Genomic DNA, 27,927 nt, shown 5'->3' with positions numbered 1-27,927 from the left:
ACACACACACACACACACACACACACACACACACACACACACACACAAATAATAACAACAGCAAAAGCAAAACATAGAAAACATCTCATTGTGGAAGCTCTAGTACGTCACAGTGTGTCCCACGGTATACTCTTCTGTCCACGCATTTTCACTTTAAAACGTTCTTTGCAATGAGTCATCATGAGATTCGGAGATATGGGCCAGTCTACTGCCAGCTGTAACACTTGGGAGAACAGGCTCTGCACCTTGCCCAGGTAGCACAATAGAGCTGGCATGGGCTGAGGGAGAGCAGGTGAGCCAGTCCCAAGGACAGAGTGAGGGAAAGCTGGCCTCACCCCTTGTCTGCTGTGAAGTGGTATGTGTGAGCAGGTGACGCTCTCCTCACTCACCCCTCACTACCTGCAGCATTTGGGAAAACTGGTCCTGAGGTCATGAGAGGGGGTGAATTGGTCCTATTCCTCACCAGCTACTGCAAACTCTGCACCTCATCTGGGCAGCCAGTAGAGCTGTCCCTGGTGGTGGTGATGGGAGGGGTGGGGGAAGGCTGAAGGTGAGCTGGCTGAAGGTGAGCTGCCTGGAAGCGAGAACACCGGAGAGCTGGCTTGACCACTCATCTGTCCTGAGGTGGTATGGGTGTGGGGATGATCCCCTCCTCCTTCCTTCCTTGACAGCTGCATTAGTCAGGAGAGCTGGTCCAGCCCCTCACAGGCTGCAGCATTTGGGAGAGTGGGGCCTGCACCTTTCCTGGGCAGCACAGTGGAGCTGACTCTGGAAGCGTGGTTACAAGTGAGCCAGCCCAAGGATTTGAGAACAGGAGAGAAACACTGGGTGGCCTAGCTGAAGCAGTGCTGGAGGACTCATCCTGGTGGTTCAGATAAGGGAGAGCAAGCCAGCTGACCAGCTCAGCTATCACCTGGCTCATCAAGGGCTCTGAACTGACTCACTGAAAATCTGTAGCATCTAAGAATGGTTGGGCCAGTTCTGAAAGGGCCAGTTCTGCTGATCCAAAGCTGCAGGGTCTCCATGCCATAGGGCAACAGTAGGATAACCTGGAGCTGTCCCATTTGAGGATACACTCTCTGCCTGCCACCTGATTAAGATGTAAATCTCTCCACGACAACACCAGCAACATGCCTGTCTGTTTCCTTTCAAGACAATCATGGCTATTTCCTTGAAAACTGTAAGCAGGCCTTCAATTTCTTTTATGAGTTGCCTTGGTCATGGTGTCTTTCACAGCTATAGAACCATAACTAAGACAGGGTCTCATTGTGTACGCCCTGTCTGGCCTGAAGCTCTTGGACAATCCTTCTTCCTCTGTTTCCTGAGTGCTGGGATTTAGGTGTACGTTACTACACTCAGAGACTCTCAACTGACTCATGGTTAACAATGTTCTACCTTTGTAAAGGATGCAATGATGCAATTTTTTTTTTTTGACAGGTCTCACTTTGTAGGACGGGATGGCTGATCTCAAACTCACAAAGACGCCCTTGCCTGTGCCTTGAGAGTGTTAGAATTAGAGGCAGATGCCACCAGCCAGACCCCATCCATTCATTCAAATGAATATGACTGAATTCTCTCTTTTGTGGAAAAATTGAATCCCTTCAATCCTCCTCCTAAAGTGCTTGCATTTGTACTCCCCAGATATTTGGCTTCTTCTTCTGTGTGTTTCTTCTATGGAGCTGTGCTCTTCCTAGGCTGGTGACAGGTACCTAGAGGGAATCTACAGCTTAGATCCTCATTGCCACTTCTCTAGGTAAACATGAAGAGGTATGAGAGGTGCTGCTGGATCCTTCCAGGGGAAAAGCCTCTGGTGTTACATTGGCACCTGGCTGCCCATTTTCCCCTGACCTGTGTGGGTATTGTTCTTTACAGGGCTTGTTGTTTCCTGTTGTAGCTACCAAATAGGGGTGTTGATGCTAGGTCCTGAGATACTTAGTACTTCTCAAAGCTGGTTATTCTATACTTTCTAATCATACAGAGTTCAATGATGCCCAGACAAATTAACTGGCCAGGAGATGAAGGTTTTGTTCACACCTTTCAAACAAGGCATAGCAGGGTAAACCATGGAGTGACCAATAAAATGTGAAAACTAGCAAGTTCAGATTGGAAAGATTTCTTTCAGGTTCTGTCGGTTTTCTGAATCATCAGGGGTTTCCATGGTTTTGATTCAGGATCTAGAATCCATCATATTTCACTGTAACTTGGTGGAATTTCGCGATTTGGGTTTAGGGGAAGAGCTGAACTTTCTATGCTTGTTCACAATTCACAATTCCCATCTGCGTTAAACTTCAGTTTGGAATAAAATGTTTTCCTGACCACTGGCATTATCCTTCTTACACTTCAGATTCCATGCCGAGGCACCACTATTTTCTCAGAGAAGCATGACTTGCAGATTAATAAAGCTCTTTATATTTTCCCTTCATCACAGTGACAACTGGATTTATTTAATAACTGGGTATTCTTCAGATTTTAGATACATGAGAGGATAGGATATGCCTATCTTTCTTGTTTATAGTTTTACTTAAGACATTTTGTACACTCCTAGACAATCCTTAGTATTTTTCAAAAGAAAAAGCAAAGGAAACAAAGAACAAAGCAAAGAAAGAGATCTGTATTTGTTAAGATGGAATAGAATGTGTTTCTACTCAAGGATAATTTACTTTTGAATATAGCCACATCTGTAGTGTATAAAAATCCTGCATCTACAGACTGGCTCTATTCTGGATGCTAACATTGAGCTTTCTCACTTTATTAGCTTCATATCCTTCCCTATTCATTTGAGTTTTTGATACAGGATTCCACTATGTAGCCCTGATTTATCTAAAATGACCTATATTGGAGACCAGGCTGGTCTCCAATTTGCTGCTGTCCTTATTCCTCTGCTTTCTTCCTCATTCCTCCACATTCTTCAGTGTCAGAAATTCAGGCACATGCCATCATACCCAGCCTATTTTGATACCAGTGAAACTGATTTTTTTTGAGAATAAAAATATATACTATTTTTTTTATAATACACTAACAACATTAAATAAAACTGTCTGAACTCCCTCTGTCTTATCCACAGAGAATGAATAATGAAGTGTAAATGCTTTAATAAAGTGATATTCAGTAAGAAACTATAGAATTGACAGTGTTCCTTACTTACAAATCTGAAAATCTTCGTAATGGATTTACTGCAAATTTAATGTGCCTTTCTAGACAAAACATGCAGTTTTGGAGGGAAAGAGAGACTTGAAGCAGAGAGATAGAGAAACAGTAGGTTTAAAGCATGTGTTCAAGGTCTTCCTTTTAATCACATTAGTTGGCAAATGGTTTTATGAGCACTTACAACATGAATGAAGCATTTGGCCCATTGTGTGTGTACTCTTAAGACAGAAGTTCTGGTTCTGGGAATATTTCTTATGTTGCTGGAAGCTTTATTTCTTCAAGCCTTTTGAACTGCATTACCATGTCAAACTAGCATATAGCAACTCACACATTGTTCTTTCATTAAATCTGTTTTGTCCTTTCTGATAGAATAATTGAATCTCAGCAGCACATGTGTCTATGAAAGAAGGAAGCTGAGCTGCTCCTGTCACTTCCAAAAGAGAGAACACATTTTCACTATCTTCCTTCTTTATATCTCAAGTTTCTGAGTTGTCATCTTCATGTGTGAGCTACAAGCAGGAGTTGAAGTTAATTGCTTCACAATGAAAAAAAATAATGACTTCTATCTGCGAAAACCTTAGCTTTCTTAGTGCTAATGTCTTTCGCAGCACAGTTTCTGTTATGCTTCCATTTGTCTCGCTCTTTTTGCTTGTCATTGGGCCAACTTTTACTCCCAGGGCAGACATGGTCACCGTGGAAGTTATCAAGTACCAATTAAGGGAGTTCCAAGTGTTAGGAAGGAAAACAAAACAAAGCTCTCAGCAGGCAGGGCTCACACTGATAACTGGAAAGCACCAAATTAAGACCAATTCACATAACTCCGGTGCATGACTCAGAGCGCTGCACTGTGAGTCACGGCTTTCATTGAACTAAGGCTGGAAGTCCATCCAGAGGAGCTGTGCATGTCAAAACCAGCTGGAAAGCATGTAAATCAACAATGGGAAGACTCCTGAGCTACAAGGATGCTTACTGGGTTTGGTGCCAATGTAGGATAATAGCACCTGTGAGGAAATCAGTTTTTTTCAAGGGACCCAGAACAGAGAGCAGTTCGAAGCACAAGTTCTGCACACACTGAGCTTGTCACTATGACTCTGCATTTCCATCCTGAAAGGAAGTATCATGGCAGTTCTTAGTGGGGCATAGAAGCCACAGCCACTTGCGGATATACCTGGAGGAGAGATGTGGAAGCAGGATGCTTCACCTCCCCTCATCTGCACTCATGGTCCCTTTCTCACACACTTTCTTTCCTTGTAGTTGATCTAAGTCTATGGTCAGTAGATTCACTTCTCTGACCCTTCTGGTGAATTGTTCCAGCTTTTTACCTGTTCTTCGTCACACTGTAGAACATATGACTATTTTTCCACTTTCTGATCCATTCTCTGCCAACCTTGCTAAGGATGCTGAAAGGCAACTCATTTGCTGAGTTTTCATTTCTACCCTGGTTTGCTGCCCGCCTGATTCTACTCCTGTACCTTGTATACATACCGGGAACTTTTCACTATCTTTCTTGAAAATACACACAGAATGTTGTCCCTTGGCTAGGATTGCTGATGGATTTATGCAAGTCTTAGTAAGAAGTTTACTAGTAAAGGAAACAAATGGAGGGATATTGAATCCTAAGTAAGTGGGAATAATAAACATGTATTAATTGAGATGGAAACAGTGACTATGGTAATTGTGTAAGGAGGTACATCCCAGTTTATTTTCTGTTGCTATGATAAAACACTGGCTCGATTGTGGTTTCCCTTTCCAGGTGATGCTAGTTTGTGTCACATGTCCAAAAAAAAAAAAAAAAAAAAAAAAAAAGAAAAAGAAAACCTGACCAGAACTGGATACATAAGAGTTTTATTTTAAAAGATTTTTTAAAACATGATTTAAAAGTGTGTGTGTCCAAGGATATCACATCTTGTCAGCGCTGGAGTCACAGGTGGTTGCAATTGGCTGGGCATTGGGGCTGGGAAAGCCAGGCCATCTCTCCAGCCACATCCAAGGTTCCATAAGCAGTAAAAATTGACAGGGAGGAAGCTCTCCCACATGATCAGCTGCTTGCAAGTTCTGCACGTAGCTCCTGGTGAGTTGTCACCTTGGTAGGCGTGGGCTGTCCTGTGATGCCTTTTAAGTCCATGCTCCTGGAAGTAACCCCTCACCTACACTCATGCACAAACTCCCAACAAACTCCCTGATTCACTAAAGCTAGACTTGAAGGATATCATTTCTTCGGTCTTTTGTCTGTGCCCTGTGTCTGTGCCCTGTGAATAGATGTCTGTTCATGCCTCCCCGGAAAAAAAGTCACACAGTGGCTCCCACAATTCTCTCTGCTGTTGCTGAGCTTGTTGTTGGTAACGGTCATGTTGCTAAATGTCTCAGTGCCACGCCACTCCTCAGGCTTTGTTTTACTGGAAATATCAGCAGCATCTGACACAGAGCTGACTCCTTTGGTCAGTACTTTTTTTTTTTTTTTTTTTTTTTTTTTTTTAAGCATTCAAAGGTATTACGCAGTCTTGGTTTTCTCCTATCTCCCAGGTTATGCCCAACCCTGTCAGCTCTACCTTCAAGGTACACCTGATCATTCCTTATCATTTCCTGTTTTCTTACTCTTACCTGAAAGTCATCATGTTCCCCCAGATAATCAGATAGTTTCCTCCCTGAGGGTGCTGTGACTTTGCTTTGTTTTGTTTTTCATTTGTTTAAGACATGTCTCACTGCATAGCCAGGGGTAGCCCCATCCTTTCTGTGTAATCCAGAGTGGCTTCAAACTTTTAATAATCCTTTTGCTTTAATTTCCTGCATGTACTTTCATTGGAGCAGTGGCCCTCGACCTTCCTAATATTAGGACCCTTTAATATCGTTCCTCATATTGTGGTGATCCGAAACCATAAAATTATTTTGTTGCTACTTGCAATTTTGTTATTGTTGTGAAATGTAAAGTTAATATCTGTGTTTTCTGAAGGTCTTAGGCCATCCCTATGAAAGGATCATTCATCCCCAAAGGGGTGGCATAGGGACCCACAGGTTGAGTACCACTCATTGCATTATAGGCTTATACCACACCACCGTACCTGGAGGGTTTTTGTTTGCTCTTTTGTTTTGGTTATTTTAATACGGTTTTACTCCATAGCCTATGTTGACCTTAAGCTTATGACCTTCCTACTTGAGCCTTTGAGGGTTGGGAGTACTTGTGACTGGTACTGTATCTGACCTGTTTTATTCCATGTAAATTTATTGTCTGCCTAAATATATGTATGTGCATGCACATCTGTTATGTGGTATTAAGGAGTGAGGGTGAAATCAAACTTGTGGTCTGTTCCTTAGGTGTTGTCTACCATATGTTTTTTTGAGTCAAGGTCTCTCACTGGGACCTGGAACCTGTTGATTTGGTGAGACTGGCTGGGCAGTGAGCTCTGGGATTTCCTATACCTGCCTCCTCCGCACTGGGAATACACCATCACGCCTAACTTTTTAAATGGGTTCTAGAGACCCAACTTAAGTACTTGTGCTTGTAACAAATGCTTTACTGTCTATCTCCCTTAGATACTGGTCTTTGTTTGTTTATTTTTAATGTTTATATTTGTTTATTTGGGTTTTGAGGCAGGGTCTCACTGTAGCCAAGACTAATCAGCAACTCAAGTCTAGTCATGGCTGGACTTGAACAGAAAGTGACATTTCTACATAGCCTCCCAACTACTAAATTCATAAGCACAATCCAGCTTTAATAGTCAGAATGATATCAGTCAGGTCATGCCGACCTTTGCTTAAAGCTTCTCACTGACTTCATATCGCATAATACAAGCCTAGAAGTGCCCTCCTTCTCTCAGCTGCCCTCCAGCAGCTGCTGGATCTGGTCCCTCTGCTTTGCTCACTCTTCCCAGTCATTTCCCTGTGCATAGTAAGCGTGCAAAGCACTCCTCATCTCGTTGTCTTTGTGCTGGGTATTCACAAGAGCACTTAGCCTGGTATTCACATTGTCACTCAATGACTTACTGAGCACGTCATTCAAAATTGCAACTTGTAGCATGTGTGCAGTCCAGGGTATAGTAGAATAATAAGATAAAATTAGAAATATCCCAACATGCTTTATGTTATGTTTTTGGTTGTGATCCTAGCCTCTAATGGCTGAGCCACCTCTTCAGCCCAACATGCTCCATTTTAAACATGCTCCATGTCCCCTCTTCTCTCAACAGTACACATTATCCTCAAATGACAAAATAAACAAGAAAGAGCCTTTATAATTGATTTTTAAAAATTAGTTGGCTTTCCCCTTTAGGCAGTAAGCTTTAACAGATCAGAGAGTAAAATAGAGAGTGTGTGTTCGTTGATGTAGCTCAAGCTCCAAGAGCTTGGCACACAGTAGGCAGTTTATAAGGTTTCTCAATGTGAACAAATAGGTGCTGTGTTGGCCTTTGGTTATTTAGTGATATGCTTAGACTTAACAGAGCATTTAGCCCATAATGCTTTAACTGAGGAGAAAGTCTGCTTAGAAGTGTGTGTATGCTTTCCGTCACCTTTCCCTTCACCCCTCTCCCTCAATATGCTGTTTAATTTTCCATTCTTAAGGCTCATCTAACCAGAGACTCCAGGAAAAATGCCCAATAACTTTAATCTTCAAAGCATTTGTGTAAAGTAGATGATCTACTTATTTTTGATTATGTGCTAATGTCTGCTATTTCTCCCAAAGCTTTCCATTTTAAGAAATAAAACTAATCTTTAGTCTAAGGAATGTACCTTGAACTACACTTAGGGCCTTCAATGAGCTGAATAAAAAGAAATACTAGGGACAGTGAGGTTTTTATGAGAACTCTAAAATCACATGATGTTGGTGGTGGGAAGCTCTGTTTCATCTGTGACAAAGAATATATTCTTTACAGAAAATTGGTCCAAAGAAAGTATGTAATTATAAACACTTCAGTGAGAAATTGGATGATAGAATTCAGACCATTTAAAAAGAGCAGGTCCACAGATTGACATCTTTTCTATAACATGCCATTAATTCATTTCCATTTTTCCAAAAGTTAGAAGATATATATTGAGAAGTACCTGATTCATAACCTGGAGAATTTCTTCTCTGTGAACAATTATGTTCACCGTCTATTGAGTTCATCTTAATAGTTCAATCTTAAGCTATATTAATATTCTAGGTATAGCTTGAAATAGAAAGACAGGCACTGCATATGCTAACTGAATTAATTATATTATTGATTATTTATTGAATCTTTCTTGAGTTCTATTATTTCATAAACACTGTGCTAGAGGAATATAATATAGCCCCTGGCTCAGGGTAAAATTAAGATATAAGGCAAAATATGCTTCCAGTTTAGTGTGCACCAGTTTGAAAGTGAAGCTGAGTGAGGCTTATGGTTCAAGGCAGAAATTGTGTGGCTGAACCGCAGAAGTAAGAGCACAAACTCATCATGGCAAAGGAAAGACATAATTATAGTCCCAGTGAAGCTGCAAGTTCATCCCACAGAAAAGAGTAAGGAAGAACTGATCCCAAAAAAGAAAACCAGGGGGAGGAATAGAAGGTTCTCAGAAACTTGACAGTAGTGACTAGTCAACAAAGTGACTTGCATCTTCTTTAGGAAAAACAAATTAGGCAGGTTTATGTTAGATTCAATCAACAGGAGGAAAGCACACATACTCCAAATAAGGACTCTATGAATTAGTCTGAAATAAAGAGGAAACAGAAGAAACCTTAGGGCATTGTTTTGTTCAAGTCTCAGTTTATAAAAATAAATAGAACATCCCAGGTTAACAGAACATTTGGATGGGGGTGGGAAGGGATTGTTATAGTCTACTGAAAGTGAATACTAGAAGTGATAACTAGAAGAGCTAAATTTTTTTCAGATAATGAAAAGATGTTTATGATATTAAAATGCCATCCTTGAGAAAGTAAATTTAAAATAAAAATAGATGCTTTTGTGACATAATAAAGAGATTTGCTTTGACACCAGTGTCAGATTTATGCTTAGCAATGAAACCCTAGTTTTACTACATGAAGACCACTGCTGGGCGGTGGTGACACACGCCTTTCATCCCAGCCCTTGGGAGGCAGAGGCAGGAGGGTCTCTGAGTTTGAGGCCAGCCTGGACTACAGAGTAAATTCCAGGACAGCCAGGGCTACACAGAAAAACCCTGTCTCAAAAAAAGGAAAAGGAAAAAAAAGAGAGGAGGAATATTCACAACAATAACAATTTTGTATTGAAGTTGAGGTAAAAGGAAGGAATTAGAGTTATATATGGAAAGAAGGGATTGAGGTTTAACAATACTTAGCAAAAAACAATTAAAAGCAATAGGGAAATTCAGCAATTTTTCTAGGATAAAAATTAATGTTGTCATTGAGAGGTTAATCAGTTAGAAAGCATATTTTAGAGAAAACTCTATTCTGTATAAAAAAGATTAAGCACCTAGAGATATGCTTTATATCATATGTATAAGATCTATGTCAAGAAAAAAACTAGTATCACTGTTGATGAGACCTCCATATTTATTAACAAGTAGAAACACATATTATGAACTTAATTAAACCGAACATCAAACATGCTGCTTATTACTAAGGTAAAATCAACAAAGTTAATAAGATTGCAATAAAAAAAATGGGAACGGAAACATTGTAAAAGCCAGAAAAAAGGGAGTCTGCAATGAGATTGTTACTTTGACGGTGGACCCTTCTAATGTAAATATCAGAGAGGGTGCTTGGGTCATGGCTGGCAGCTGCAAGTCCCAGGACTCGAAAATCTTCTTACTTTCCATGTTGGCAGTTTTTCGGGGAGGTAGGGCAGAGGCTGCTTCTTCACATGCAGCGCTCATATGCAGCTGGCTACTGCTCATATGCGGTTGCCTGTTCCTCCATGTGCTGAATTTTGAGGTCCCTCTCAGTGACATCTAATAAATAGAAATTCACCTCGGCTCTATTTAAAAGTATGACGGGAACCTCCTGCTATATACCTGCGTCAAAGATAACACTAAAGCATGCACACATACTGCATAAAAGAATATTTTATAAAAGACTGTTACAATGCTATCAAGAAAGTTTAAGCATCTAAGAGTTGTTTCATTGCGATGTTACAACATCATTGTGAACAAAATTCTGACTCAGTATTGAGGGATGTAAATAAGACATTCACAGAGTCAGGAATGATGGTATTTACCTGTACACCCAACTACTTGGGTGGCTGAGGCAGAAAGATCACAAGTTCAAGTATGTAGTCCTGGACTACAAAGTAAACTCAAGGCTAATCTAGGCAACTTAGCAAGATGCTGTCTTAAAATAAAGATAACAAAGAGGGCCAAGGGTGAAGTTTAGTGGTAGAATAGCATGTGCACAGCCATGGTGTCAATCTCCAACAAAGAGGAAAAAAGAACTTAGCCAACAGAAAAATATATGCTTAGATAAGACTTAGTACTATAAATGCTATTTCCCACTGAGGTGTAATTTATGAAGTTAATGTAAAATACAAATAAGAATTGAGCAGATATGTATGAATATATAGAGATTCAAGTAATTTATAATGAGTGAAATTAAAATAACTTTCATATTTAATGTTTTACTTTCCAAATTGCAGAAATAAAATATTTTCATGAAGTACTTTATGGGCATAAGCATAGGGCAACATTAGATCCTTTCTATCTTTATACTTTCTAACTGAGAATGTACGTTGGTTAAGATTCTATTTAGTAACCCCTGCAAGAATTGTGTGTATCCAAATTCTTTCACCCAGAAATTCAACTTTCAGGGTTCTTTCATGAAAATATACTAGTATAAGATGATTCGTATGCAACATTGAGATGTTTCTTTAGTAATAAAAAGCTGAAATTACTACTAATAGGAGACCAGTTAGCCGAACCAATGTGTTTCTATGCCACGGACTATTGTAAGAGTATAAAGGAAGACAGGGAGTCTATACACCAATATAACTACTCCCAGCAAAGAAAATGGGCTGTTAAGGGCCAGGATAAGGGTGAGAATTTTCATTTAAGTATTTACAATTTGATTCTTAAAATAAGAATCCCAGGTAGAGAGCAGAAGGGCCAGATGTGATAGCACACAGCTCTAATTCCAGCAACCAGGAGGTCAAGGCAGGAGATTTACCATCAGCTGGATCACAGAGTGAGATCTTGTTTGTTTTTTGTTTGTTTGTTTGTTGTTGTTTTAGTAATAGGGTTTTTCTGTGTGGTCCTGTCCTGGAACTCACTCTATAGATCAGGTTGGCCCTGAACTTAGAGATCCCTCTGCCTCTGTCTCCAGAGTGCTGGGATTGAAGGTGTGTGCCACTTCTGCATGTATGTGTGCTGGCATGTGAAATTTTGTGTCAGCATGAAGGAAAACAAAGCACAGAAATGATCCTGTAGCTACCAGTTCATGGGATTCTGGTCTAATTCAGCATCTTCACTTCAAATATGGTAAAGGAAACGGAACAGTGCACCTGTAATGCAAGCTTTTCCAGCTGGGCTATAGAGCAGTGGTAGAGGCCTCCCAAAGCCTTGGGTTCTCTCTGCAGCTCTGCAGAAGGACAAATGGACAAGACTGAGTGAGTGGATAAACAAACACAGTTGCCCACCTCTTAGTTCAATCATTAATATTCTGCTCCCATTGAAGTCCAGGTCTACAACATCAGTAAAAGACATCTAGGGTACCTGGGTAGTGTGCAAAAAAAGTCAACTAAGTAAAGAAACCAAAATTTATAGTGTATTTTAACCAGATTGTACTCCACAATCCTTGAAGTACTTTAAAAATGTTGCCATGGTCTTGTTCATGACTATGCTCATTATGTCTCATTGGTTGGCCATGAGTAGTTATCTTCAGGCTCTTACATCTGTGTATAAGATGCTTACAGTCAGAAAATTTTACTGCATCTGTGGAAAAAAGAATTTCTCTGTGCCATATTGAGTGACATCACTTCCTTTAAGACATGGATCCAAACTTTCGAAGCATGTTAGCTGTCTTTTTTTCCCTTCTGAATTATTTCCTCTCACATTGTACCTTGCTTATATATTACATCAACTCTTAGAATTATAATATATTGTAATTAACGTATTGTATTCTTTCTTTCAATCAAGTTATACAGGCACTAATGAAGTACCCACAAAAGGAGGGAAAGTCTATTAAATGATTTAGGAAAATTCCTTCCTAAGAGTATGTAGTCTATGGAAGAAACAGGAGGAAAATATAAAAAGATCCTTTTAAAACCACTTACAGAACCTTGTGTGGTGGCATAAAGTTTAATCTTAGCACTTGGGAGGCAAAAACAGACCCATTTATCACTATGAGTTTGAGGCCAACCTGGTCTACACAGAACAGCCAGAAATACAGACAGAAACTTTGTCTCAAAAATAAGCAACACGGCCGGGGGTTACTGTGCAAACATAGCCAAGTCCAAGAACCACACCACACACAACCAGTCCCGCAAATGGCACAGAAACGGCATCAAGAAACCCCGGTCACAGCAATACGAATCTCTTAAGGGGGTGGACCCCAAATTCTTGAGGAACATGCGCTTTGCCAAGAAGCACAACAAGAAAGGCCTGAAGAAGATGCAATCAAACAACGCAAAGGCAATGAGTACGCGAGCAGAGGCCATCAAGGCCCTTGTGAAGCCTGCAGCTGTTAAACCCAAGATGCCAAAGGCCCCCAGCGGCAAACTCAGCCGCCTGGCTTTCATTGCTCACCCCAAGCTTGGGAAGCAGATTCGAAGCTACATGGCTAAAGGTCGCAGGCTCTGCAAATCAAAGCCCAAGGTTCAAACCAAGGCAGAGGCCCCAGCTCCAGCAAAGGGCAAGGCTCCAGCTCCAGCTCAGGCTCCCAAAGGTGCCCAGGCCCCTGTGAAGGCCCTGTAGGAAATGGTTCTACTAATGTGAAGACAGATGGACTGGTGTGTGACACCTACACACTATTTACAGATGACCAGTGTCCTATGCTGTTTTTACAAATAAACCTGAGGCAAGATCTGTTAAAATAATAAAAAAAAAAAATCAACAAACAAAACCCATAATAACATAGAAAACAAAAACACAAAAAGAAAAATAAGAATGACTTATGGGTTCCTGTTTTCTACTGACTCATATTTATTATGTAATTACACAGAACTAGAAGGAACTTTTTAACTTATTTCATAACATTTTTGTACTTATTTCATGTGGCTGCGTCTGTTTGATAGACACAGTAAGTAGTGGCAATGTATTAACAGTCATTGAATGCAGGCGGTAAGGGTTCGTAGGAGGGCATTGGATGGATGATGCTTTAAACTTTGCTATACATTTGATAATTTTTTTTTTTTGGTTCAATAATGAGTTGAAAAAGTTTTGATCTGCTGAATTGTACATTCAAGTATGAAGTGGGTATGAACAAAATTGAGCTGTATTTGGTGGTATACGTCCTCACGGCACTGTGGTGCTTAGGAAGACAGACTGTTAATTCCAGGCAAACCTAGATTACAAATCTGAGGCCTCAAAAAAAAAATATATATATATATATATAATCACTCTCATGGCAATAACCATAGGGAAAATCATGAACTTGGAAGATGAGAACAAAAGAAAACTTTCTTTTACATGCCATAAGCACAGTCTCTAAAGAATGGTTTCTAATACCATAACGCATGTAGGAAAGAAAAACTTTAGACTGTGGATAATTGAAGATTTGCTAAAAAGCAAAAAAAAAAAAAAAAAAAAAAAGCAAAAACAAACAAACAAACAAAAAACCACAAAACAAAGACCTGTGGCTTGCAAGATGGCTCAGGAGATAAAGGGACTTGCAGCCAAGTCTTATGATTTGAGTTTCATTCTTGGGCCATCCATTGGAGAAGGAAACTCTCAAAATCATCCTCTGGCCTCCCCACACCCATGGATGAGTGTGTACACATTCACAGACAGAAATAAATAAATGTAATTAAAAAAGAAAAGAGCTCAGATGGCGATTTTAGGTAGATGAAGAGGGAAGATAGAAGAAGGGAGACTATTGAATAAGCTTATGTCATTAGTTAAAATATCATTAATGAACTATGCCCTAGGGTCTTGATGTTTACAAAGGACTGGACAGATCATAGTGATGTGGTTGATAGAAATGAGAATTCCACATTTCCTTATTTGGTATAGAGGAAGAAGTGGTGAAAAACTATTTTGTGCCACAGATTTCAGAAATCCCTCAAACACAAGACAATGTTGTTTTCTTTTTATGTCAGTCTTTTACTTCATCAATCATTGTATCAAATATCAACATTGCCACTGATTAATCTGAGAAAAGAAGATACTCAAAAATATTTATGAGTTGCTTTACTCAGCATTAGAGAGCTGAGCTCAAATATAGTTAATTAAAAAAATATGTGGCTGGAGGTAGTTCAGTTGGTAAAGTACTTCTCTTAAAAGCTTGAAGACCTGAGTTCAGTCCCCAGAACCAGTGTAATGCTCTGGGGCGCAGTGGTGCAGAACAGTAATTGCAGTATGGGACAGGCAGAGACAGCAGCATTTCTGAGGTTCACATGTCAGCCAGACTAGCCTAATTGGAGAGGTTTCGGTCAGTGTGAAATCCTGTCTTAAAGGCAGTAGATAGTGTTCTTGAGAATGACACCTGAGCCTATCCTCTGGCCTCCAAACATACATGCATTCATTTGCATCTACTGAACACACACACACACACACACACACACACACACACACACACCTGCACACTAACCTTTTTGGTTAGGAATAAAGCCTGGCTATTGGCGTGTTGCCAGCACAGCAAGAAGCAGGTATGGTGTTTCACATGTGTAATCCCAACCCTTGGTTGTATAGGCAGTAGAATCAGCAGTTTAAGGTCATCCTGTGCTATGTAAACAGCATCAGGCTACTTGGGATGAAGGAAACAGATCTCAAAACATCAAAACATGAGAAAAAAAAAAAAGAAAAAAAAAAACAACAACAAAGTCAAATCCCACAGTTTTTGGACACAATGCATGTTAGGTCACAGACATCACATCTAGGGTATTTTATTCTTTTTTGTTTAGTACTTCAAGCTTGCATTCCCACTTAAAAGATTTAATCTTACTATCAAGCAGGTGGCCGAGTTTTTCTGTTCTGTTTGAGTAGAAGGCAAAGAGTAGCTCTAATGTTGCCCACAGTCCCTACCTGGAACATCAAAAGCGCATGGGCTAGGTGGACAGCTCCAAGTCCTGTGAACCAGAGCACTGTGTTCTCATGTTAGAAGCAGAGGCATAGCTCTAGATGCCCAAATAAGAGGCTTATTGCTCTGGGTTTTGATGTTTTTTTTCAGTAGCCGAGTACTCTTCAGTTAGGGAGGTCCTCCTCAGCTCTTGGCGGTAGCATCAATCAGCGCCAGCCAGTTCCTGCTCTAAGCCTTAGGTGTCATGACTCAGCCTGTAATAATGGCTGCACCATGAGCATCAAGATCATGAGTCCTTACGCTGCAGCAGCTCTCTGGAGTGTCTTTAAATGGCCTGGACCCTCAGCCTCTCATCTTTGGCTCTTTGCAGCTTCTTTGTTTTTTCAGTGTTGGCTTCTTATGGTCTGGGCATCCGGTTGCCCTTTGGATGTCATTACCTACTTGCATGATGCTGTTGCTACTATTAAGGCAGGCACACTCCTTATTTTCACCCCACTGCTATGTCTGGAAAGCATATGTATTCTGAGCTCTGCCAACGCTAGCCATGATACAATCCAATGTAGGCAAGAAAAGACGAAAAAGGACCTTATAGTCTGACTAATGCTGTAAGAGCAAGGACGTTTCTTGACTAACTTAAAGTGTAATAAGATAGACTGGCTATACAGCCAGAAGAGATTTTTGAGACATGGGTATAGTATACAAACAGGGTGGATCTAGTTTATGCCAATCACTGTGGAACTTTCTTTTTTAATCAAGACCAATGGCAGCAAGCATAGGTATTGACAGCTCTTCTACCTGTCAATCACAGCTCTTTGCTGAGTGGGGGCTGTGTCCTTCTTAGGCTGGATTGATGACAGCTTCTGAAAGGTCATATCAGCCAGATCCTGAGCTCTCTAGAGACACTGTAGGCCAGGTCATCTAAAGTTCATTGAAGCTTGCCTTGCTTCCAGTGGAAGTTTCCACTGCTCACACAGGCTGTGAACTCTTCCACAGGAGCCCTCAGGAGTCCCTCAGCAGCCATCATTATATGGTTACTGGTAGTTGGAATGATATTCTTCCTGGACAGCTCTCCATTCAAGGGTGGTAGGCTTTGGGGAAGCTCTATTAAATGGCCTACTCCCAATAGTTTTATTTGTTCGTGGAGAAACATCAAAAGGTGCTGGTAGAAAAAGATTTAAGAAAGGCTTAGCAAACATCCTTAACAAGATTTATTAATGATCAACAGTGTCTAACCTTTGGCCCAATACCCAGGGATTGCTGGGTCTCCTGGCCCATGTCTGTTTAAAAGCATTGTGTTTCTGTGCATCATGTCATTTATACGGTTCTTACTAACGATTCACAGTCCATCAAAAATTGCACTTTAAACCATCTAGTACTCCTGTAGTCTTCTGCTATAATAACTTTTCCAGCTATCTGTAGTTAGAAATAATGGCAGCCATGCTAATTAAATGAAAGGCACCATCCTTCAGTTGTAAGCTGTGTGACCAGTGTCTTATCAGATTGCAAAAGAAGCCAGAGTGAATGTAAGACAAGATTTTTACATGGATTATTAATTAAGTAAAACTGAAAATCAACAACAGGAGAGATTAGCAGTGGTTACTCATGGGCAGCTGGATGACCTTCCAAACAAGAAGACTGCGCAAATGTGTTGGAAGGGATGGAAGAAGAGCGGAGTATTTATTGGAACCAGTGGCATCTTAGCAGGATTCTGGCTCATAATTTCCTATGTGACTCAACTGTCATTGCACAATCGATGGTTTGAAAGTCTATTTCCTCAAGATGTTGTCATGGTGCTATTCTGTGTCTTCCTGATTCACATTTTTCACTCCTGTAGTTTATCAAAGCATGTTTCAGACCCGTTATGTTTACCTGTTGGATGGACAGCTTTATACTTCATTAAAAATGTCTTAAGAGCTTTACCACCCACACTCAATATCTTTAGGTTTTTTGTTTTGTTTTGTTGCCCTGTAAGTTTAACTGTAGGAATCTGAGGCGTTAGCCCTTCAGTATTTCCTGTGTTATTTTGAGATTTTTCAAAAGAAGTCTTGGTCATGTGCTGAAAATAAATGTCAGTCAAATCATTATTCTTCATTCAGGCAGAGCTTGAAAGTAGGGGTTACTTAAAAATAAGGGGGTGGGGAAGAGAATGATGCTGTTGCAGCCCCAAAAGCAAAATCTCCAATCTAGAAGAGTCGATTCTTTTTCAACTGACAGCATAAAAACAACCTTGAAAAAAATAAACATCGTGGCTTTAGACAAGTTTCCATCTCTGGAAGCTGGTCTTCACTGAGAAACCAAACCACAATTATGTGCAAGAGGCAATGGGATGTGAACTAATTCTAAGATGGATTTGCTGTAGCATGAGTTTTTGTTCACTTTTTCCTAATCTTTATTAAGACACAGTGGAACAATTACTTTCATATCCACAGTTGGAACGGTATTATTCCTTACTTTCAGGAACTTAACACTAAGGCTAGCCCCTGTTATGGCTAGTAATTAATAACTTACAGTAAAAATCATAAATCATATTCTTTCAGGGGCTTACCTCTCCTCGGAAATACATGCGCTGATGAGCTCTGTTTGTTTACTCATTTGTCTTTCTATGTTAATAAAATTTCAGATGTTGTCACTACAAGCAAGTGTTTGGTTTACTAACACTCCTTTAGGAAATACACTATGTTTAGACAGAGTTTTAAAACAATCAGTGTGTGGCCCAAACATCTGATAAACTGTAAATCAGAAATAGGTACTTTAATTTTAGAGTAACTATGATTGATTTCCTCTTCTTGTCTTGTTCCCAGGACCCAGTATTGAGCAGGACCAAGTTGACACTGGACTTTGCATGGATGAAAGAAAAATGTGTAAGTAAAGAAGCATTTGTTATCAGTCATGATCTCATTAAATTTCTTGGTTTAAAGAACGTGAACTTCTCTGAAAATAATTTAAAACATACTGAAAGAGTTAAAGGTTTGCTTTATATGACAAATCATGGCTTCCAGACATCTTGTTCTAACAGTGGGGTCAGGGTAGAAAAATCTGAGTATATTTAATATAGAGCAACATAGTTTGAGGAGGTATTTCTAAAATTTGTGTTAGCCAAATAGTTTCAAGGATATTTATGTTCATATTGTTTGTTGTTTGCATCCTAAAAAGAACATAGGGTTTCCTTGCTTGGTATGAAGACATGAAGAACAGTACAATTAGAATATCACTCCAGATCTCCACCTAAAGTTTTTAAAAGCACAAAAATGCTGAGTTACGACAAGGGTGTTCGCCCGCATCTAATAGTGTTTGGACAAATAGTTGTGTGAAAAGTCTAGCCTGTTTTGTTTCTTTAGTGAGAAATCTTTGAAATCTAAAAGGACTCTTAGGAACTTCAAAAAGGTGTGATGGCCAATTGTTTAAACTCCGGTGAGAAAATTCTCCCACGAGTTCACAGAACATGGTGTTATGATGTTAGAAACTCAGATGCCTTTTACACAGGATGTGATCCTCTCTCAGGAGCCGGCTGCTGTGATGTGGGAAGCAGTGGCTTCCAGCTTTACAAGGGCGGCATAAAACAAGGGTGGCGTAAACAGGATGCTGAGCACCACCTAAGGACACAGCGCCTCTCCTCGGAGGCACAGCATGGTGAAAGCTGTGAACGCAAACTTTATGAAAAAATTTAAAAATTTAAGTTTTTCCCCTTTTGTCTTTTCCATATTTTATTACTGACCTGGTTATAAAAACTTCTTTTAGGCATTGGACATTGATAAAAATCTTAAAATAGCTTCCAGAAAGCATAATACACAGATCATCTTTTAAAAAGGCAGAACATCATTTTGTGATAACCATTAAGTAAAAAGATTTTTGTGTGGTCATTTGAGTTCTCTTTAGTTGTAAGATAAAAAGAATTTAGAATTTTAAGTAGTATATGAAAATTACTTTTTGATTGAATACAAAGTTTTCCTGTACATTTGTCTTACAGAAATAAAACTGTAGACATTAAACAGTGATTTAACAAGGGAAAAAAGAAAGTAAACTAGCTCATGGTAATGTTTAAAGTTATGGTTTAGTAGCATTGACTTTGCTATGACCACTGCATTTTCAAGTAGCATGTTCTGTCTCTTGAAAAAGTAGATAGCAATATTAATAGCACATATGAATAACTGCTCTTGGTGGGACCAGAAAGCCCAGGAAATCCAAAGGCAAATGTATGAGAGAGTAAATATACACCCTGTGAATTGTCTCCTGGAGATCCTATTCAAAAGTGAATAAGCAACTGTGGTCAATTTGCATCCATTTAAAAGCCAGAAACTGCAATGAATCAAAAGACGGTGGCAAGTATTCTAACGTTCCAAAAGAAACGCTTCCTTACCTCCAGTCCTTCAGACTGTGGCCACACCCAGCCTTCATTCTGAGTTCCACCCTTTACCGTGAAACACTTGCGCTGCACTCCCAGCTCCCCACACCGATCCTGGCCTCACCTTGGCAGGCTCAGGACACCACCCCAGCTTCTTCTCGCCCATATCTTCATTTCTGTTCTTAGCTGGCTTTTGCTTTTTGCTTTCAGGTCTTGCTCTACGTATTACCTTCTTTTTCAAAACCTTTCAACACATAGACAAGACTGTTCACAAGTGAAGCCACTTCTGTCTTGCACCCTTTCTTGCCTCCTTTCTTACTCCTGATACAGAGCCAAACTTAAGTCACAGCCACCCATTAACTCCTAAGGGTACTCATTCTTCAGTGTACTGAAACCCGCCCACGGCATTCCTTGCCCTTGCCCTTGCCCTCTATGTTAGTCAGCTCCTGTAGCGCCCATCAGTCAGGGACTAAGAGCTAAAATCAACGTTTGAAGCAGAGATTCCTGGTTTGATGAGTTTTCTGAAACATCTGAAACTGCTTATCATCCTCTCCTTGACACTTTTAACTCCTTTAGTTTTGAATCTGGTCCCTTCTTTCCCTTTACCTGTTGCTTGTAGATCCTGCATACTCAGCTGCCTCTGATCTCTCTATGGATTCCTCTTCTAGGCTTTCTAAATCCTGGCTCATGTATCTGTCTTGTGTTCTTAACATTCCTTTACTCAGATGCAGGGATTCTACTCATTAGCTACCCATGTACCGTTGTGGGTAACTGAACATAACTTTTCGATTATTCTTGGTAGCTAATGGTGAGAAAAGAAGCTATAGGAGAACTCATGGCTAGCTACATGGCTTTATCACTAGCAACTAACCAGGAATCAGGTCTGCAATAAAATGGCACTGAGCAAACACAACACTGCTCAGGTAGAGAGAAAGCAAAAAGTCTGTTCACTTCAGTGGCAAGCAATACATTTTAGGGGCAAAGACAGATTGGAAAATCTTAATTGTTACATGACAAATACGATAAGAATCATAAAAAATAAAAATAAGACAGGATGTTAAATCAGAGACGACAGGAGGTGAGATGAGGCCACTCTTTCCATCAGGACTGAACAAATTGTGATCTGCAATGCTGTGATCTGGAGCTTGTCTCCTACCTGCAGAGAGAAAAACACATACCAGAGTAGGTGTATAGAAATGGTTAGGGCGATTAGGCTATTATGCAGCGCTCAAGTATATAGTAAAGACTGTTAACTGTAGTATAGATCATTACACTCGTGGAACTGGTAGCATGGGTCACATGGACGTCATATGCACAGTAGAACACATCTCCATATCCATTTCTTTATGAAACGATAATATAGGGTTAGGGATACAGCTCAGTGGTACATCACTGACCAAGTATGCTTGGGCTCTTGGGTTTAATCCCCCAAACACAATGGACTTTATAAGCCTTATATTTAATTCTAACTTTATAGGAAAAATTACCAGAATTGCTTTGGGAATAATTATGAATTTTAAATATGCAACATTCCTTGTTTCATTATAGATCAGCAAATATAAAAATTTATGTATGTGCCCAGTGGGTTTTCCTTTCTCCAAACATCTGAGATGTGTATTATAAATACAATTAAAACAGAAGAGTAATTAAAAACCCATTACCCTCTGCAAATAGAGCTGTCATCAATCCAATCTTGATTAAATAAGTTATCAGGCAAAACTCAAGCCCATTTGTCATTAAAAAACTAAGTATTGAGGTCTTGAGAGATAGCTAAGAAGTTGGGAGCACTGACTGTTCTTCTGGAGGACCCAGGATCTTTTCCTAGCGCCTACATGTCAGCTTACAACTGCCTATTGCTCCAGTTGCATGGAATCTGATGCTCTCTTCTCTCCTCCATGGGAACCGCATGCATGTGTCGCACAGACACACTTGTGGGCAACACACCCATACACATCAAACGAATCTTTATTTAAATAGCCCAAGTTATCAATCCATATGGCTTATTGAAATTATGCAAATATGATTTTTATCTCTGGGAGGGACTGTTTCACGAAAACTTTTTGCTTAGTCATAATAGTGAATCAACAGGTCATGCATATTCTAGCAATCCTCCATATTGTCTCCCGACGAGCACATTTCCTAATGAACAGCACCTATGGTTGTGTGCGTATGTGTGTGTGTGCACATAGGTTCATGTATGTGAATACATGTGTATGTATGGAGAGCGAAGAACAGCCTTTTGCTTGTCATTCCTCGGGAGCTGTCCACTTGGTTTTTGAGACAGGGTCTCTCATTGGCTCACTAGGTAAGCAATGGTGGCTGTTCAGCAAGTCCCAGACATTCCCCTGAGTCTGCAGGTGTTCTTACCATGCTCAGGTTTTACTGTTTATTTGTTTGGTTTTACCCGAGGTCTGAGTGTGGGACTCAGCTCCTCATGCCTGTGTGCCAAGTGCTTTACTAACTGAGCCTTGTATTTGTGTTTTAATCTGCACTAGATTGATTCTATTCATTAAAACAATTCCATGTTTGATAGATTTTGTAATAAAATTTAAGACTTTATTTTGAGAAAGTTTATTTCATTTTCCTAATTTTGTGCACACATTTTATTATAATATTGGTCTGTGATGTATTGGCGGCGGCAGGGGGGGAGTGTAACCATTGCCTTTAGAGAAGCATTTCTGTAGATAGGTTGTCAGGGAGAGCATGCAGAGAAGGATAATAAGAACATGGCAATTGTAGTCTCCAAAGATCCTGTCTCTGTGCTCATCCTCATAATTGTTGCCTTGTCTGGGACTCTAATCATTTAAATCACAACATTAACAAAAAAATGTATCATGTTCAGGGTGTTTCTTCCTTCTGTCTCTCTTCCTCCTCATATCTTTTCCTTATCTCTGTATCTACCCTGACCGAAATGAGAGAGAGGTCATTCTCAAAGACTCTGAGATGGTTATTGTTTTTTTTTTTTAATTTTTTTTTAATAAGCATCAGTGTATTTTTATATGTTTTTCATTTCCTGAGTAATTATCAGGGATCATTATATGTACACTTGTGTGTGTGTGTGTGTGTGTGTGTGTGTGTGTGTGTGCATGCATTCACTTCTGTAAATATGTAAAAAATACACACACAGAGGAATTACTCATTACTGTCTACTAAACGCCAACTTTTGGGCAAGTATGTACAGGCACTTGCATTTTGCATCCACCAGCCTAGTGTATTCCTTGTCACATGCTAAGTGCTCAATGGTTGTTTGCTGCTGAGCACAGTGCAATAGTACCATTGCAGTGCCCTTCTACTGCTTTTCTTCCCCCAAGTCTTTCTATTAAAACCCATCATTTCTGTTGGGGAAGCAGCTCTGGGAGCTTCAAATTCAGCTGACAGCTGGATGTCAGTACAGAGAGCGACCCATCGTGGTCTGTCTCGTGGTGAGCTTGCACAGTTGTGTAGACCCTAGGATCCTCTGCAGTTGCCTCTTTGTGACTTTCTACCAGCTTACTGCTGCCTAGTGAACACTGACTAGTGAACTCTGTATTACTAAATACAGGGCTCTTACAAGAAATTCAGCTCAGGCTGCAGGGGTGGCTCAGTGTTTAGCAGTTTTATCATGAGGTCTTTTTTTGGTTTTTTTTTTTTAATTTTTTTTTTCTTTTTAGTTACATTTTGTTAACTCTGCGTCCCAGCTGTATCCTGCTCCCTCATTCCCTCCCCAACCCCACATTCCCTCCCTGGTCTCTTCCCTGCCCCTTTCCACATCCACTGATAGGGGAGGACCTCCTCCCCTTTCATTTGACCCTGTTGTACCCAAAATTTGCTCAAGTACACAACAAGGACATTTGTTCAACCATGTTTGTAACAGCTTTATTTGTAATAGCCAGAACTTGGAAGCAACCCAGATGTCCATCAACGGAGGAATGGATACAGAAATTGTGGTATTTTTGTTTTGGGATTCTTGAACCCATGTCCAGTTCCTCACAAATGCTTGTAACTCCAGCTCCAAGGGATCCATGCCCACATCTTGTTTTTAGAGGGACCTGCATCTACGTACATTCACACAAAATACACATAAGTAACAAAAGTAAAAACAATAAAAATAGATACAGTAGACTATTCAGTACTCAAACACCTGCTTCATACCCAACAATTATTGCTTCATAAAGAGCAACGTCCAGTGTGAAAATATAAAGACAGCGAGTAATACTGCATCTTCAATTCTTTCAATGTGGCTCTTGCCTTGGAACTTAAGACCAGGTGAATCAATATGAGAATTCATAGTTCTCATGGAAGCAGAACCATCTCTGGGAAGATTGTTTCAATATATATTCATTGGATTTTTTGGGACTTTAATTATTTAATAATAAAACTTTAATAATTTTCTTTATATACTATAAAGTACATACATTTACAAAGAAAGTATAAAATAAAGGATCACACAGTTCTCCAATCTAGAGCTAATATTATATTTAGGAATGAAGACCCAAATATTAATGTTTTAAATGTGATTTGAAGATCATTTGGAAACAGCCTTGGGTTTCTTGGAGAATGAGATTCTAAAAAAAGACAAGAATGGTTCATTGAGATCCACATGGTTTGTTAGTTTCAGAAAAAATTTGTCTCAGGACTCCCTTTTAAACTCCCTTCTCATTCCTGACATGCCTCTTCTAGATGCTGAGTTCATAAGAGCAAAGTGTTTGTCAGAAAGAAGTTTTAAGTGACTTGGAGGAGAGGGTGGTCATTGGGTTGCAAACACTTACAGGCAATCAGACCCAAAGCAGGTCTCCCTTAATTCTTCAAACCTTGTATATTTTAAGAAAATTTAACCTACATGTGTCTTAGTCACATACTATGGAATCATGGAACTTTTAGAACAGCTGTTTAATATCTAGAAAGTCATTTTGACATTTTTTTTCTCTTCCCATACTCCCAGTCAAATCCAGATTTGCATTTCTTCATTCGAGATTGATTTCAGGATCAAAGACAGAAGTTTTGTTTGAAACCTTAAACTGATTCTTCCTAGGCAAATGTTTAAAAGCTGGACATAATTGTGCACTACTAGACTCCTAGCACTGAGAAGACCAGCAGAGAGGATGGAGAGTTCAAGGCCAAACAGGGGTGGATACCAGGACCTTCAAACCAAACCAACCAAATACATAAGAGTGGTCCTTTCTGGATATGTAAAATGAGTGAATATTTTGCTCACTTAGTATATATTCAACAGCAGGGTCCGAGACAAGTTTTTGGGGAAACCAATATGGGGAAGTTTGAAATGTCAAAACTCTTGTTTTCCAGAAGGTAAAATGACCCAGGCACAATTGCCAAGTGTTCTTATAACGCTTTCTTATTCGAAAAGATCAGCTAAGTTCACCCTGTGTTATTCATATACCAGTCAATGTTATAGATGTAAAACTTTAAATTACTGTAAATTTGTTACAGTAAATTTGTTAATTACTGTAATTACTGTAAATTACTGATTTAGGAGGTGAAGAGGTGGCTCAGCAATCAAGAGCCCATACTACACTTGCAGAGACTTCAGGTTCCTTTCCCAGCAGACATGCTGGGCAGCTCCCATCCACCTACAACTCCAGTTCCTTAGACACCTTCCAAATCTTCATGGCTCATCACCCATGCAACAAATTCACATGCACACACACACACACACACACACAGACATATAATTAAAAAGTGTAAAACAAACAAACAAACAAACAAAACAACAACAACAACAAAGCCTTGACAAATGAATTGGTTTGTTTTATCAGGGAGGCTAGGAAATCTCCAGGTTTGTGTTGACCACATTGGAGACTAGATATAAATTTCAATCATCGGCATAAGCATCTGCACAGACACACCCTGAACAATGCCTAGCTAATTGTTGCATACCCCATTGCCAAAGCAAGTTGACACATTCAATTAACAATTGAATTATGTCCGGCATAGCATTAGTCATTAGAAATGCCATGCTAACAATATATGCCCTGTTCTCTAAAAGCCTGTAGTCTGGAACGGGAAAGCAAGCATGCAAACAAAATTTTCACAAGGTAAGGTAGAAAATAGAGTCGTCCAAGGTTCAGAGAAAGGGTGAGGTGAGAGTAATTAACTACAGTTGGCAGTGAGGAAGTAAGTCAGATGCCTAGTCGGGAAAACAAGAAAAAAGAAAAGCAAATCTTGATTTTTCTTTGTTACTGAATGACAATATGGGCCAAATAAATTAACAGCACTAATTTTATTAATTAATTTTCTCTGTACTTGGTAGACTTCTTGACAATTCATTCTGAGATACAAACCTCTGCAAGTGAATTGTTATCATGGCCAGTTTGTAGCTGAGCAAAATGAGACTGGAAATGCTAAATGAGTTGGGTTTCAAATCCAAGGTCATTTGCTTCATTCAAAAGCCCATGTTCAGGGGGCCATTGGACTAGGCATGTTTGCACACACCTACAATGCCATCATTCAGGATGCAGAGGCAGGAGGAGCTTGTGGTCTGAGTAGAACTGTAGAGAAAGAGTGAAACAAAACAGCAATACCACAAAACTAACAAAACAAAACAGCCAAACAGAACCTAAGTTCTGTTTCACTGTGCCACATGGTCTCTCATCCCTAAGCACTTAGAGCTTTTACTGCAGTATTTTCCTGTTTACTCTTAGCACAAGCAATATCATTGTAGCTATACTTTCTTATTTTCAATGAACTTGGTATCTGTTATTCCAACAAGATGTTTGTGAGGGACAATCTGGAAGAACACCAGCTCTGTCAGGGAAGAAGTTTACCACATTGCCATGGTCATGGCAGTTAGGCTTCTTAAAGGTAAGAATAAAGACAGTAAGTGCAAGAATGTTTAGCAAAAACGTCAAGAGCACCTCTTAGAAAGTGTACATCTAAGTTTCAGCCAAGCTTTGGAAAACTATTTCTTAGCTACAAAGACAGAAGCAATAATTGAAGGAAAATTTCACAAAGAGCCAAGTATCCCTGAAAGTGAGTGATGGTATCAAATGCAGTTGCTATTCATAAAATGTCTGATTCCGTTTCCACCCTTTCATACTTCGAGTCCTGAGGGTCCCCATTCAAGGTTCTTCTCTCACTGCTACTACTCATCACCATTCCCCCATCATTCAGTCCCTAGGTGCATTCCCCCTCAGGCCACATCAGAGCCCTTTTCTATAATTCAGGAGAACAGACACTACCAACTTAGCAAAGTTGGATTTGAAAAAAAAAGCATAACCTCCTGTTGCATTCTCTCAAGCACAATCTATAGATACATTCATCCACTCATGAACCCAGCCAGATATAAATACAGATGGAAAAAAAATACAGATGGATGTAAAACTACATTTGTGACAGGAAGAAAAGAAACGGTCAACACCTATTGGAAAACGAGTAGTTGATACATGCAGAGACAGGCATACACAGACTGGGAAAAGGTGTGGGTGGTGAGAAGGGTGGTGAGGAAATCTGGGCCTGGTTACACCCAGCCACCTGCCAGGATGGGACGGTTCTAGTGCCTGTAATTTCCAACCAATGTCCTTTTCATTTCCTGTCCGATTCTCAACATGCAAGCCAGTGAGACAGTGTTATTACAACCTTCCATTCCAGCCAACTACAGGAGACTTCCTGGAAATTCTCAGCAGAGGTGGAAACCCAGAAGAAAGCCCTAACATTCTAACTTACACCATGCGTTTGCCTGGAGCCCAGGGAAATAAGAAGAGAGCACAGATTTTCTGGCTCTGGAGTTTAGACTGCTGTGAGGTTCCATGTGGATGCTGGGAATAGAACACTGCTCCTCTAAAAGAGCGGCCTATGCTCTTAATCATGGAGTTGTCTCTCCAGCTCCATCGTGACAGTTTTCTGAGGAGGGTAGCATCTTAAACAACCAGAATACAAAAAATACCCAACAAAGGTAACTGAGAGAAACTTAAGAGGTGATCAATGTCAGGGTACTAGTGGGGCACAGCGGCACACGCCTTTAAAATCCCAGCACTTGGGGAAGCAGAGGCAAGCAGATCTTTGTGAGTTTGAGGACAGCCTGGTCTACAAAGTGAGTCCAGAACAGCTAAGGCTACAAAGAGAAACACTGTCTCAAAAAAACAAAAACAAAAATGTCAGGGCATTGGAATATACTTTCAAAATGACTTTAAAAACCTCCAATTTAACTGAATTTATTCTTAGAAGTTAAAAAAAATTAGAAGGCAGAGGAAGAACTCAAAGAAGCACTTCCTTTCCAGGAAGCCATTGATGGCAGCTGCAAACACTGTGCTCAGCTCAGATTCATGAAAAATACCCCCATCCGATGCTCTTCAAAAGCAGCCCTTAAGGTTAACAGTGTCTTTCTTATGTGCACATGACAATGAGAAAT

At 39.9% G+C, this 27,927-nt stretch overlaps 1 protein-coding gene across 1 annotated transcript in view; it reads left to right on the top strand.

Moving 5' to 3' along the window:
* The window catches only part of LOC129670690 (60S ribosomal protein L29-like), a 57,840-nt gene extending 44,862 nt beyond the window's left edge, over positions 1-12,978 (top strand). Inside the window, exon 4 of the mRNA XM_055599240.1 lies at positions 12,480-12,978. Within this exon, the coding sequence (XP_055455215.1) occupies positions 12,480-12,978 (499 nt within the window). The remainder of the gene's footprint in view (positions 1-12,479) is intronic.
* Positions 12,979-27,927: the final 14,949 nt, after the last annotated feature.

The sequence above is a fragment of the Psammomys obesus genome, unplaced genomic scaffold (genome assembly GCF_907164565.1).
Source record: "Psammomys obesus unplaced genomic scaffold, mPsaObe1.curated_primary_1811, whole genome shotgun sequence".
NCBI classification, from domain to species: Eukaryota; Metazoa; Chordata; class Mammalia; order Rodentia; family Muridae; genus Psammomys; species Psammomys obesus.
Note: the sequence above shows the minus strand (reverse complement) of the source record. Positions and strands in the feature narration are given on the sequence as shown.